The 15,000-nt window shown below is 42.4% G+C and overlaps 1 protein-coding gene across 4 annotated transcripts in view; it reads right to left on the bottom strand.

Moving 5' to 3' along the window:
• LOC125033428 (JNK1/MAPK8-associated membrane protein-like) overlaps positions 1–6,948 on the bottom strand; it is a 16,174-nt gene extending 9,226 nt beyond the window's left edge. The window contains exons 1-7 of one of the 4 annotated variants that reach the window (XR_007115595.1): positions 6,807–6,948; positions 4,594–4,831; positions 4,206–4,418; positions 3,840–4,009; positions 3,509–3,585; positions 3,149–3,361; positions 223–381 (exon numbers count right to left, since the gene is read on the bottom strand). Coding sequence is in view for 3 of the 4 variants with exons in the window: in XM_047624920.1 (XP_047480876.1) it covers positions 3,152–3,361; positions 3,509–3,585; positions 3,840–4,009; positions 4,206–4,418; positions 4,594–4,831; positions 6,807–6,900 (1,002 nt within the window). In the remaining variant the exon portion in view is untranslated. Of the gene's footprint in view, positions 382–2,480; positions 3,362–3,508; positions 3,586–3,839; positions 4,010–4,205; positions 4,419–4,593; positions 4,832–6,806 lie in introns of those variants that run through there. The other 3 variants (XM_047624920.1, XM_047624919.1, XM_047624918.1) reach the window with 3 other exon arrangements.
• Positions 6,949–15,000: the final 8,052 nt, after the last annotated feature.

Here is a 15,000-nt window from a genome sequence, read left to right as displayed (position 1 = left end):
TCTCTCACGTGTCGCACATATTCTGGTGACAGCGGTGATCAAGAACCTCAGAACGGCGACGCTAATTTACCTACAACCACGCTCCTCGCCGACGCCTCTTGCCAATCCACGCTATCTACCGACAAGCTACTCCTATCGAAGTGCCTCCTCGCCACCCATCGCTACCAACTCCTTTTCTGACCCACACCATGTCTGTCTTACTACTTCGTGCTGACTACTCACGCCTGTGCTATCCTCGTGACGAAGTCACTGAAGATGTATCCACGCACTCTGCTTCGCCACACGCGCCAATCCGGCTCACCTGCCTCGCAAACTCTTCGCGAACCCTCGTCAACACAGCCAGGATGTCGCAGTTCTATCCAGCACCAACCTTCCTCGCTACTGTTAAAAGTAGGTGTGCCTATTAGTGCCAGATTAACTACTGCCCTCCCTATACCCACCCACACCTTACATACGAGTTGCCTTCTTTCACACAACTTTCACAAAACTTCTCGCAGCCTATAAATTTTACAACACAACAATAAATGAAATCACACAGCGAGATGAAACCCAAGTAACACACACCCTCACCTGACACCTCATTCCCCTGTCGTAACCATTTTTCAAATTGCTATCATATATTTTCTGCTATTGATGTTCATCTAATGTGTATTATTGTTGTCCTCTAACACTGCAGTTCATTATAATTTATTTCCTCCCAGAACAAATAACTATGTATTGATATGTTCACATTTACTGATGCGATTTTCGGTGTAATATTATTGTTTTCACCTGCATACTGTACCCTACTAGTAAGTGCTTCATTATTACTTCCTCTATGAATATGTATATCGTTCTCTGTCTTTCACAACACCCGTATTTTCTTATACTTTCCGCGCTAATCGTTCGCTTATTCACACATAGTTTTCATATACATGCCGATTACCTACCCTAAGCCCAAACACACCTACCTGCCCACTCAATACGAATTCCACTCTGGGATTATGAATTTTACCAAGTGCCACACCTATGACATATCTGAACCCAAATCGCTCTCATGGCGTCCTCGTCTTGTCCTCGGTAATGCTGGAATTCATGCTTCTTTAGTTTTAAGGTTTGGTGAATATGTACTGATGGCAGTGTCTCCAGTTGCAAATAATGGCAACGCATTGCAGACACCATGCTTATATAAGCTTACACCGTTATGATCACCGCAAGTTAATTTTAAGTACGGCTCATGGCCGTAAACGAAGGAATCCTGCGTCCGCCGCACCGAAAATTACGCACACTTACGCTAATACGACTGAAGCGCCCGAGACACGCACTGTTAGAATAAGTTCAGGCCCAGCTGCCTTGTGTCCGAAGCATAAGTACTTGCCTATTTAGCCCAAAAATATGCAATTCTTGTCCAAATAATTTTTCTCTCTTCAATATGATGGTACTCTACTTAACTCGCTAATCCTAACAAATCCAATGTAATTAACACCTCACCTGACACGTTACCTTTCTTGTGGCAAATGGTTCTTATTACACTCTCATTTTTCTTATAACTTAGCAAGGTGATTGACAAACGTATTATTATCCTCCCACTTGGCCCTTTTACTTGCCTGGTACACTTATATTTCAGCTTATGAAAGCTATGTAACCCTCCTCGCTACTGAATGTTGCACCTCAGTGCGAAACCTCCGCTACACCCGCTACACCCGCTTCACCCGCTACCCTGGCACACGGCGACCCTAGCGACCATCGGATTACCAGGAGCCGTCTGTAGATACCGAACAGAACCTGTATCCCTGCAGTGTTTCAAGCGTTGCAGGCGGCTCGAGGACGAGCCTTGCGCGTGGCCGAGCGATGTCAACAATACGTAGCAAGACCGGATGGTATACTTCACACCTCAGTCCCAGCAGCTGTCCTCCTTGGGCGCACGCAGATGGGAGTAAATATATATATATATATATATATATATATATATATATATATATATATATATATATATATATATATATGCACACATATATATATAATAAATATATATATATATATTTATATATATACATATATATATTTATACACACACACACACACACATATATGTATATATATACAAATATACACAAATATATGTGTATATATATACACACATACACATGCACGCACACAGGCACATATATAAAGAGAAAGAGAGAGAAAGGGAGATACTTGACGTCTGTCTATCTTTATAGTCAAACACTTTTTTTTTCTTTCTAGAAATTTATTAGAATATAGTATTCAACACCAATTCTATCCTAATCTAATACAATTAACCTTGTTTCTTATTAGTCACAGGTACAACTTAATGCAGACAACAGATGAATGGGAAACAACTGAATAAAGTTAACTGGTGTAATCTATATCCAGTCATAAGTAAGTAATCAGCTTGTCAAAAAAATAAATTTCTCTACCTTACATTTCTAACTATCAATAACTAGTATAGGGTACTTAAGCGGAAAAAAAATGCAATACAATGCAATACAAATTTTATCATTATAATTCAAAAACTTTATGTACAATTATTCATCCATACAGATTTTTTTCTTCTGAAAAATGATTTATTTTATAGAGACCCATAGTTGTGCTTAAAATAAGAAATCCCTGATATATACAAAAGATAAACATACCGCACCTCTGATGAAATTTTTCCTTTTGCCTTTTTCCTAGACTGTCTTGTAAACTTCATTGCTATTTCTAGTACCAAGGTTATATATTTTTTACTTTAGCTATCACTATTATTTTAATACAATTATCTGTAAGAAATACAATAACAAGACATACATAGCTAGACAGACAGATTAATGCAATATTCAGGATCTTGAATACGTGTGATACATCAGTACAGTATGACATTCATACAATATTTACTCAAACAGACTATTCTTACTGATAATAGAGAATTTGCAGAGATGAAAAATGTCACAGAATAATTAACAATCAAATATATAATATACATTGGATATTTCAAGCATGCAAATTGGATAACACCTCAATATGTACATACCACTTTTCCTGCTGAAGACATCATTCCAACCATTCAGAAGTATATCCTTCTTATACATAAACACATCCTCCCAACCGGGAATCACAGCCATCTTTAGTAAACATTTTTCCAGTACAAAGCATCACAGAAACTTACCCCTTAGCTCATGTTTGAAGGATCTGTAAACCGTGATGTAAGAATGTAAAAGACTGCTGGTAGGGGAACCAAGGCACAGAGAGACCCATAAAGATCTTTCTCATTTAGGACCATGATAGCAATAATGCCATATGCATGCAAGCCCCAGTGGCCTATTAAGATGACCAAGTTTCGTATATCTCGAATACATCCCAGCAGAAGACCCGGCATTGACTGCAAAAGTAAAGATTTATTAAGATATAATCACATATCCAGTGCAATTAAAAAAACAAATTACAATACATGAGCTCTAAATGTGTGTTCTGCCTACAGTACTATAGATAATATATATACAAACATATGTATCATGCAGATACTAACCTGATCTAATTGAAAAGCAAAATGTGCAGCATTTGACACAACAGATAAGATGATGACTAGATATGGAAATGAGTAGTCTGAAAAGAAAAAGAACCACAAATGATTTCATATAACTGCTCATTCTGGCACATCATTGGTGCTACAGATTCCTAAGCGAGACTAAGAACTATACTCAGGGAGCCAGCCCATGGTTGCCAGAGGTGTTACAAATGCAAATCACTATGGATATTGTTATACTTTAATGTATAGTATAATCACATGTCATAACCTTGTACACACATAAATATATACATAAATCTATCAAAAATCTTACAATAAAATGAACACTTACATATGAGCCCTGCTCCGACAGCATGGGTGAATATCAAAATTGGGAGGAAATACAAGGCAGAGTAAATTGCTGATTTTCCTCTACCAGGAAGAAGTTTTGAGGAAAGTAGTGGTCGTATCAGAAGCATCACCATCAAACATAATGTGTAGAATACAAATACCATTGAATATCTGAAAAATGGAGTTCATGTTTACTTCATTTTCTATACATCTCACATTCATTTTGACATGACAACAGATACTGTTTCTTTAATGAACAGTCTCTCTTATAAAAATATTCTAGAAAGAATTGTGAAAACAATTCACTGTACATCTCTCCACACATTACAAGGATTCCATTCATAAATATGGAGGAGCAAAAACTTACAAAGGATATACGGCCTCCTGAGTACAGTGCAAAACCCCCTCATAGTTTGGGTTTGGATTATGAAAAAGTGGATACCAGTCTGCCAATCCGTGTTCCGTGCAAGATCGTATGTTGAAGGATCCAACTGGGTCAGTGATTAATAAAGTGGCCACTGCTGCAACAGCCACCTCAACAACAGCTGATGCATAAAGTGCCATTACTTCTTTTGTGAACCTAAAATATAAATGTGTGAGTTAATACACTTTAGTTTGAAATCTTAAAAGATATATTTTTAAAACAAACTGGTGCATCTGTAAAAGATACTATACCAATATTTTTGCCATTATATACTATCAGAACTTTAATTCTGAGCTGTATGCAACATTTAATACGTTTACTAGTTACTTACGTTCTTCTCTTTGCTGCAGCATCAATACAGCCCAAGTGAAAGGTCAGGGGCAGTAACCCCATGAAGCCAAGGTAGAGCCAGTCATACAATTTTGGTTCATCATTACATTTTTTACACTCACTTAAAGGATTACTTCGGAATCCTCTCTCACAAGCTCCACATGCTGACCATGATTCATTTCTAAGTTTTGTGCGGCCACAGTAGCGGCCTGGACAATGAGATAAATTTGCAACTATACCTGTAAAATAAAAATGTTTTTTAAGTATAGTGGCTTTTGATTAATAGTATGCATTTTACTCACATACAACTGTTCATGTAGTGAAGCACCCTTCTTTTCAGAAATACCTATGAATGAAAGAATTTACTTACTAATAGTTAGTTTACCCACAAACTCCATGGGTAATAATGTACTCAAGTGTTCTAGTTAATCATTAAATACACCAGCTATTAAGGCAGTCTAAAATTACCAGACCAAGTCATTATTACTTTAAAATATTTTGCTTGGATTTGTCATTTTTTCTGCAAAATAATAACCTTTTATGCAGTGCTCTAATCATATGTCAGTCCTAATGAGGAACAAGAAATCTAATTTCATTGACCTTATAAAAAAGCAATACTTGTATTTGTCAACAAAGAAATGCAACAAATATATTCCATTTTGGTTACATATCTTGCAATCCATCATTTCTAAATTACTGAATCCATATTTTGGACTCCTTTCACAATCTTCATAAATCAACTCTTGGTGATTACACCTCTCCCAGTACATCCAGTATAAATAATATGTGGAATTGGTAGGTCTATGAATTCTGAGACATTTTTCATTTATGACCTATCCTTTCCATACTAAAAATAAAGAGGGTATCTAATATCATAAATAACCTACTTGACAATGGCAATTCAAGTGTTGGACTGGTTGTTCACCTGATAACAGCATAAAGGTTTCTAAGTGTTCTATATCATAACTTGTGGAGGCAGTATCTGGTACCCCTATCAATGCATGTGGATTTGAATGCTTGTGTAATTTTGGCACACATAACTTGTTAGCAAATATATTGATTTTTTTTTTTTCACATACCTTTCAATTGGGAAAAAATGTCATAAATGAAATGTCTCAAAATTTTCAATTTATCAATCAGATGACCTTGTAATATGTGGCAGGATGAAACTGCAATTTGATAAAGTTTGCATAGTTTGCAACAATCACTGAGAAATTCTGCATAGATAGTCTACAAAACTGGTATTTATGACAACATAACTTTCACTAACAAGATTCTGAATTTCTCATGTAGATTGATGCCTTTAGTACAGATCCAGCAGATTGGTGCCTGTAGTACAGATCCAATGTTCATTTCACTGCAAATCTTCACTTTTGCTCTAATATATCGAAGAGGCCTATGAGAAATCTAGGCTTTGGGTGAAGGGGAGACAAGTGGTATAAAATGCTTTTGATTTCTGGTCACTGTAAAATAAAAATATAAACTATATGTTTTTACTCCAAGATATAGCATTTCTTTCTAATCCCACAGGGTATTTACCTATCTGGGCTCTGCACTCAGGCCTCCTTCACAGTTTATTTATACATATCCCTTGGACCCCTTTCTGGGTCTAGAAGAAAGAGCTTCGCCAAAACAAGGAAAAAATTACGGATTTTATTTTTTCTTTGGTATACACCCATAAATTAAGTAGCCAGCTGAGGAGACCCCACTTTTTGCACTTTACCTTATCACTCAGAACACTGCCACACAAGGTGATAAAAACACAAATTGTCATGACTTTGGTATTGGTTTGTCATTGAGAAGAGGCCCGGGTCATAATCTGTATTTCTTTTTTTTGCACTGGCATTTACTTCATGGCTGAAATTTCTCCCAATAATATAATCTTTCTTCAACAAGGGCATTTCACTTAAAACATAAAACTATCTATCATCACAGTGTCATACACTAAAAGTGTACCCAAAAGTGTGTAGAAGATACATGGAGTTACAAAGGACCATTTCCGGTCAGGCTCAAAATTCCACTATTCACTGATAACAGAATCCCATTTCAGTTCCGCTTTCTCTTTTAATAAAATCGTTACCATAATTGCTATGAAATGGATAAGCTGCCAATCCAGAGTTAAAGTGAAAAGGCTCGGAGCCAGGTGTCCATTAATAAATACCGATAATTAACGCGTTTCACTGACTTCAAGATAAACAGGTAAGTATAGCCAACCTTTCTCATAGGCAAAGCTTTTGGATTCCTTTATTGCTGCAGTAAAACACAACGCACACGTAACTAGGAGGAGGAGGACCTTCCCCGTAGCCATCTTCCGTCGACAGATGTAAACATTGGGAGTCGAGCGAATTCCGCTAAATGAAGCCGGAAGCGCTACGTTGCCATCTACAGTCCGCTAGAAAACCTTTGTGCTCTTCTGTGGTTTAAAAATGTTGTGCTATTTGTCAGTTAACTTTATATGCAACATCAGACTTCATATGTAACTGAAAGGTATACATATGGTGTATTAGAAATCAGCTTCATGTGAATGGTTAATGGTTAATGGTTAAAAGCAAAATAAATGTGCTAGACATCTAAGGTCATATAGGACTATAGTTAATGTTAGTGAAGGGTGGTTGGGTTAGTGATTAGTTGTTAAAGCTGGGTTAAGGAATTGGTGAGTGAATGGGTTAGGGTCGGATGAGGTAATGTAAAGGGGTTAGATCAAGTGAAGGATATATATGCGTTTGAGGAAGGAAAACAGGTTGTCAAAGCAGAAAGTGTGAGATTCTGTAAGGATGTCTGATAAGTTGGGATGGCTATGTAGGGAGGACGTGGGCATGACAATAGAATATGTGGGACTGAAAGAGGAACATTCGGAATGTTCCAATGAAGGATAGTTATACTTTCGTTGATTTAGTGGCAAAGATTGCAGTGCGTGTTGGAGAATTTGAGGGGGAAGGTGCTAGAGGGTGCGATAAAGAATGAGGTTGGGGAGGTGGTGTTGTATCAGGAGGGGTGTCGGGAGGTAGAGGGTCTGGGGAAGAGGGTACTTGTGACATGAGGGATTCACGTGTGTATCCAGGAGGGAGTGGAAGGGATAGAGGGGATGGTGGGAGGATTAATATAGGTGGGGCTGGAGTCGGGGGGAATGGGTTTTGTTGGGATGGGGTAGGAGGATTGGGTGTAGGGAGAATATGAGTAGGAGGAGGATGGATATAGGCAGTCACTTTGAGTGTGGAGGGAGCGGGAGTTGTAGAATTTAAAGGTGGATGAGTATTAGTTTGGGACTCGATTATGTAGTTCTGGATATCTTCAAGAGTTTCGGTAGTGGAGTTGGTTGAGGAGGTTTTGTGAGATAAAGGTTTTCTTGTGAGGGGGGGAAGAGAAGTCTGGTGTCTGAAAAATAGGGGCAAAGGAAGGTGGAGGTGATTGTGGGGTAGGGGAAGAGGGGGTGGAACGTTTATTCTGTCTGCTGCGGGTAGTGCGGGGAGGGAGAGGGGAAGGTGTTGGGGCTGTAGTAGAGATTGGGGTGTCTGGATTTAGGATGGCAAAAGAATTTGATTGGGTAGAGATTGGAGTGTCTGGGTTTAGGATGGCAAAATAATTTGACTGGGGAAGGTAGGAGGTAGAAGAGGGGCAGTTAGATGGAGGGGGGTTAGGTTTAGGAGAGGGTGTAGGGGGTAGGGGGATTGGCAGAGTGAGCGACATTACTAGAGTAGGGGGTAAGAGAAAAACCTCGTCGACGAGCCTCCTGTCTGGCTTCACGTAGAGTGAGTCCAAGTCTGAATCTGAGAGTTGCTACCTCAGACTCAAATTTGTAGGTGGGGCAGCCTCTATAAAATACATTATGGGGGCCGCCACAGTTTGCACATGTGCGTGATTGTGCAGAGCAGTTTGATCGAGTATGGCCAGGTTGGGCACATAGCGGGCATCTGGCTGTGGAATGACAGTGTTTGGCTGGGTGTCCTAAACGCCAACAATTTTGGCACTGACGAGGAGGAGGTTGATATGGTCGGACAGGTAGGGATTCCCCACCTATGTAAACATTAAAGGGAAGGTCATGTCTACGGAAAGTAATTTTGGTAATGTTAATGGATTTCTTACGATTTCCTCTGGGAGGAATGGAGTAGCATTGTTTTTGGAGGCATTGCTGGAAGAGGAGGGTGTTTTTAGAGTAGGGAGCTGTGGGAGGGATCACGAAAAATCGGTCCCATTTGGCTGGGCTAAATAGAGTATTTAGGATACTTGTAGAGGTGGGGGTAGTAGAAGTGCGGGGACGTGTGAAGGAGGGAGTAGTGTTGAGGGGGGTAGTGTTACGGGAAGGTGGGCAATAAGGTTGTAAGGTAGTAATAAGGGGAGATGGGGTGGTTGATGAAGAAGGTTGTGGGAGTAAAGGTGTTGAAGTTGAGTATGTTTGGAGAGTAGAAATATCTCCTGGGGGTTGGTTGTTGATTAGGGTTATTACTGTACTAGTATGCATTGATGATGGGGGAGTTGTTGCAGTGTTCGGAGCCGTGGTCAAAGGAGAGCCGGGATTGGGGATATTTGATAAAGGGGCAAGCCTCATTGCCCCTAAAAGTGGGGTTACGTCTTCATCATTGGCCATGATAAGCCTGGAGTATGTTGGGGGAAAAAATAGTCCACCCCTCAGGGTCCCCTTGAGGGGTAAGGGCCAGGTATGGCAGGGGAATACCGTGCCCATGGTTCCCTCAGGCCGTTCAGGACTGACATAAAGTCAGCCTTTCATCCCTCCAGCACGGCTCTCACACCTTAGGAGGTGGATAGCAGAAGGGATTGGTGAACAAACTGAAACGAAAAGTATGAGTGGGGAAAAAAGACCATGCAAAATTAGTTGAGTCGATGGCTGAGTCCCAAGGTTGCGGAGGTCCCCATCATTGGGTCTCAGTATCCGTCTCCTAAAAGAGAGCGAGAGAGAGAAGAGAAAGAGAGAGAGAGAGAGAGAGAAAAAAAAAGAGAGAGAGAGAGAGAGAGAAGAGAGAGAGAGAGAGAGAGACAGAGAAAAGAGAGAGAGACAGAGAAATGAGAGAGAGACAGAGAAATGAGAGAGAGAGACAGAGAAAAGAGAGCGAGAGAAAAGAGAGAGAGAGATAGAGAAAGTGAGAGAGAGAGGAGAGAGAGAGAGAGAAAAAAAAGAGAGAGAGAGAGAGGAGAGAGAGAGAGAGAGAGAGAAAAGAGAGAGAGGGGAGAGAGGAGAGAGAGAGAGGGGGAGAGAGTGGAGAGGGAGGAGAGAGGGAGAGGGAGAGTGAGAGAAAGGGAGAGGGAGAGAGGGAAGAAATAGAGAAGAGGAGAGAGAGAGAGGGGAGAGAAAGGGGGAGGAGATAGGAGAGAGAGGGGAGAGAGAGAGAGAGGGGAGAGGGAGAGGGAGAGAGGGAAGAGAGAGAGAGGGGGGGAGAGGGAGAGAGGGGAAAGGGAGAGAAGGGAAAGGGGGAGAGAGGGGAGAGGGAGAGGGAGGGGAGAGAGAAAAAAATGGGGGGAGAGAGAGAATGACGAGAGAGAGAGAATGGCGAGAGAGAGAGAATGGCGAGAGAGAGAGAGAGAGAGAGAGAGAGAGAGAGAGAGAGAGAGAGAGAGAGAGAGAGAGAGAGAGAGGAAGGGAGGGAGGGAGGGAGAGGGGGGGGAGAGAGAGAGAGAGAGGAGAGGGAGAGGAGAGAGAGAGAGAGGAGAGGAGAGAGAGAGGAGAGAGAGAGAGAGGGGAGGGAGGAGAGAGTTAGAGAGAGAGAGGGGGAGAGAGAAAGAGGGGGGAAGAGAGAGAGAGAGAGGGGGGGGAGAGAAAGAGAGAGAGGGGGGAGAGAGAGAGAGAGGGGGGAGAGGAGAGAGGAGAGAGAGAGAGAGAGAGAGAGGGGGGGAGAGAGAGGGAGAGAGAGAGGGGAGAGGGAGAGAGAGAGAGAGAGGGGGGGAGAGGGAGAGAGAGAGAGAGGGGGGGGAGAGAGAGAGGGGGGAGAGAGGAGGGGGGGAGAGAGAGAGAGAGAGAGTGAGGAGAGAGAGAGAGAGTGAGGGGAGAGAGAGAGAGTGAGGGGAGAGAGAGAGAGAATGAGGGGAGAGAGAATGGTTAATGGTTAAAGGCAAAATAAATTTGCTAGACATCTAAGGTCATGTAGCACTATAGTTAATGTTAGTGAAGGGTGTTTGGGTTAGTGATTAGTTGTTAAAGCTGGGTTAAAGGATTAGTAAGTGAATGGGTTAGGGTCGGATGAGGTAATGTAAAGGGATTAGATCAAGTGAAGTATACATATGCGTTTGAGGAACGAAAACAGGTTGTCAAAGCAGAAAGTGTGAGATTCTGTAAGGATGTCTGATAAGTTGGGATGTCTATGTAGGGAGGATAGGTGGGAGAAAGTAGAGGTACGGGCTGCTTCAAAACGTGGGCATGACAATAGAATATGTGGGACTGAAAGAGGAACATTACATAAGGGACATAGGGGTGGATCGGATTGTGACATTAGATATGAGTGTGTTAGACGGGTGTGGCCAATGCGTAAGCGGGCGAGGGCCGTCTCCCAACGTCTGTTCCGATGGAATGGAGCTGACCAGGAGGAGATTGACAGTTTTACAGTATGTAATTTATTAGTGTGTAGACTTGACCAAAAAGATTGCCATCGATTATACAAGAAGGTCTTAAAGTGTGGGTAATAATCCGTGGCTGGGATATGTGAGAAACGTGGTTGGTTTGATGTGGACATAGCAGCGTAGCGTGCTAGAGTATCTGCTTGTTCATTGTCGGGGATTCCAACATGGCTGGGTACCCAGCAAAATTTGATTGTTTTATGACGTGTGGACAGGTAGAGCAACCAGTTCTGGATCTTACGAACAAGGGGGTTGGTCGTGTGTATTGACTTTATGAGGGTTAATGAGTTACGGGAGTCAGTAAAAAATTGTATAAGAGGAAGAGGGTAGTAAGTATATGTGTTTTAAGGCAAAAAGGAGAGCATACAGTTCTGTAGTAAGGACACTGGATTCAGGAGGGAGGGGGTATTTGAAAGTACGAGTTGGGAAGATTACTGCAAAACCAGCACCGGAGGTGGTTTTGGAGCCATCAGTGTAGACGGGAATACTGGAGGAATGAGTGGAGGCATGGTCAAGGAAATGGGTGAGAAGGACAGTAGGAGGAATATTTGATTTTGGTGGGTTAGGGTAGACAGCGGAGCAAATATGGGGGCAAGGTATAAGCCATGGAGGGACTGAATGGACAAAGGACGGGAGGATTCAGAGATGGGGAAAAGGGGAATGGAAGAGGAGATTATCCATGCGAGTGGAGAAAGTAGTAGGTAAACGTGGAGAAGAAGCAAGGTAGGAAGTAGGGATAGTTAGTTTAGTGAGGGGAAGTTGGTGGAATCGAGCATAACATCGGAGAGAGAGGAGGGCACGGCGTCGAGAGAGAGATGGTATGCCTGATTCAGTGTACAGGCTCTCAACTGAAGAGGAGCGGAAGGCACCTAGGGCTAAGCGAAGACCACAGTGGTGGATTATATCAAGGTGAGCAAGGAGAGAAGTTGAGGCAGAGGAGTAGATATGGCATCCATAATCAAGAGTGGAGAGGATTAAGGTGACATGAAGATGAAGGAGAGTTTTTCGATCTGAGCCCCAGGATAAATGGGATAGGGTTTCTTTGATGTAAAGAATAAGGTCTCGCCAGGATAGTTTGGAGTCAAAAATGACTCTTAAGAATTTACCAGAGGAATGGTGTTGAAGTGGAGTGTCATATAAGAAGAGTGAACGTAGAGGACCTACACGTGTGCGAGAGAAAAGAATGGAGAAAGATTTGGAGGTAGAAAAGCGGAAGCCATGGTTTGTGGCCCAGGAGGAAACTGATGATATTGCAGATTGAAGAAATTGGTAGAGATTTGGTATGGATGTGCCAGAGGCATAGATGGTTAAATCATCAACATAGAGTGATGACCGGGCTCCTAGTGGTAGAACTGAGGCAATGTCATTTACAGCAAGAAGGAATAAGGTGGTACTAAGCACACTGCCTTGTGGGACACCTTCAATTTGAGGAAAGAAAGATGATGTGGCAGAGGCAATTTTGACCTGGAAAGTGCGTTGCGAGAGGAAAGACTTTATGAAGACACCTATATTTCCACATATGCCTAGAGAGGACAATTGTTGGAGAATATGGTACCTCCATGTCGTATCATATGCTTGTTCTAGGTCAAAAAACATAGCTAGTACGGATTCATGGCGTGCAAATGCGGATGTAATATATGTCTCAAAATGAGCAAGGGGGTCAGCTGTGCTTCGGGCACGGCGAAAACCAAACTGGGAAGGTGAGATAAGATTGTGGGATTCAAGATACCACATTAAGCGGAAGTTAACCATTCGCTCTAGTAGTTTGCATAAGCAGCTAGTTAGTGCGATGGGGCGATAGTCTTGAGGGAGGGTACCCGATTTATTGGGTTTTAGGAAAGGGAGGATAAGAGCTTCTCGCCAATGAAAAGGAAAATTTCCTGATGTCCATATGTGGTTGTAAGTTGTTAATAGGAAGGATAATGAGGAAGATGGGAGTTGTCGGAGCATACGGTAGTGAATAGCGTCAGGGCCTTCATGAGTGTTGCGGCACGATTTTAGGGCAGCATTGAGTTCAGAGGAAGAAAAGAGAGCATTATAGGACTCAGCAGAGGATAGGGTGAAGATAATGGGGGTACGTTCCCTGATGGTTTTAATAAAAGAGAAGTGTGGAGAAAGGTGAGAGCCACTACTGACCTGGCTGAAATAGTCACCTAGTTCATTAGCGACTTCGGGAGGATCAGAGATGAAGGTATCTCGAATATGGAGGACGGGGGCTGGATGGGGGGGATGTTTGCCTGATAGTTTATGTATCCGGCGCCAAACATTTGAGATAGATGTAGAGGATGTAATTGAGGAAACATAATTTCGCCAACTATTGGTTTTACTATTTCGGATTGTACGACGAAAACAGGCAGATGCTCTTTTAAAGGAGATAAGAGCTGATAGATGATGAGGGGTACCTCGTTTGTAGCGGTAACTGTTCCAGGCTGCACGTTTTACACGGAGTGCTTTAGTGCAATCAGAATTCCACCATGGAACACATTTGGAGGTATAGGGTCTTGAGGTTCGAGGGATAGCTGTATGGGCAGCTCTTAGGACTGTAGTTATGAAAAATTGTATAATTTCTGATACGGATGAGAGGGATGATGGAGGGGTATGAATAGTAAAGAGTGAAGTGAAAGTATGCCAGTCAGCTCTATCAAAGCACCAGCGTGGGGAGTTGGGAAGTGGTACATATGAAGTTGGAGAAAGGAGAACTGGAAAGTGGTCGCTATAGGGAAAGTGGTCTAGAACTGACCAGTGGAAATCTAAATGAAGAGAAGGGGTACATAGAGAGAGATCAATGCGTGAAAAAGACTGCGTGCGTGTATCAAAGTGTGTGGGGCGATCTGTATTTAGAATAATATGATCAGCTGTGGATAGGAAGCGCTCTAGAGCTCGGCCACGGGTGTTGGTGATAGAATCACCCCAAAGAGTGTGGCGGCAGTTAAAATCACCTACTATGAGGAAAGGTGATTGAAGTTGGGAAATTAGGTTTTCAAAAGCAACAAAGTTAATGGGGTGGGAAGGGGAGAAGTAGACTGAAACCACTGTGATCCAGCGGCGAAGAAAGATACGAATAACTGTACAAGGGACAGTGGATTGAAAGGGAGGTATGACAAGGTGTTTTTTGGTTGATAAGTATAGACGAGACATAAAGGGAATGTGGGGAAGAAACAAAATGGTAATTTGGGATTGGTAGAGAGAGAGAAAGTGAGGGGAGAGAAAGAGAGAGAGAGTGAGGGGAGAGAGAGAGAGTGAGGGGAGAGAGAGAGAGAGTAAGGGGCGAGAGAGAGTGAGGAGAGTGAGGAGAGAGAGAGAAATATATATATCTGGAGAGAGAAATAGAGAGAGAGAGAGAGAGAGAGAGAGAGAGAGAGAGAAATAGAAAGAGAGAGAGAGAAATAGAAAGAGAGAGAAAGAGAGAGAGAAAAATAGAAAGAGAAAGAGAAAGAGAGAGTGAGAGAGAGAGAAATAGAAAGAGAGAGAGAGAGAGAAATAGAAAGAGAGAGAGAGAGAGAAATAGAGAGAGAGAGAGAGAAATAGAGAGAGAGAGAGAGTGAGAGAAAGAAGGGGGGGGGAGGGGGGAGAGAGAGAGAGAGAGTGAGGGGGGGAGAGAGAGAGAGAGTGAGGGGGGAGAGAGAGAGGCAGTGAGGGGAGAGAGAGAGAGAGAGAGTGAGGGGAGAGAGAGAAAGAGACAGTGAGGGGAGAGAGAGAAAGAGACAGTGAGGGGAGAGAGAGAGAGTGAGGGAGAGAGAGAGAGTGAGAGGAGAGAGAGAGAGAGTGAGGGGAGAGAGAGAGTGAGAGAGAAATAGAGAGAGAGAGAGAAATAGAGAGAAAGAGAGAGAGAGAGAAATAGAGA

Source organism: Penaeus chinensis, chromosome 16, assembly GCF_019202785.1.
Source record: "Penaeus chinensis breed Huanghai No. 1 chromosome 16, ASM1920278v2, whole genome shotgun sequence".
Lineage (NCBI taxonomy): Eukaryota > Metazoa > Arthropoda > Malacostraca > Decapoda > Penaeidae > Penaeus > Penaeus chinensis.
The sequence above is the reverse complement of the archived record's forward strand: the minus strand, read 5'-3'. Positions and strand labels throughout refer to the sequence as shown.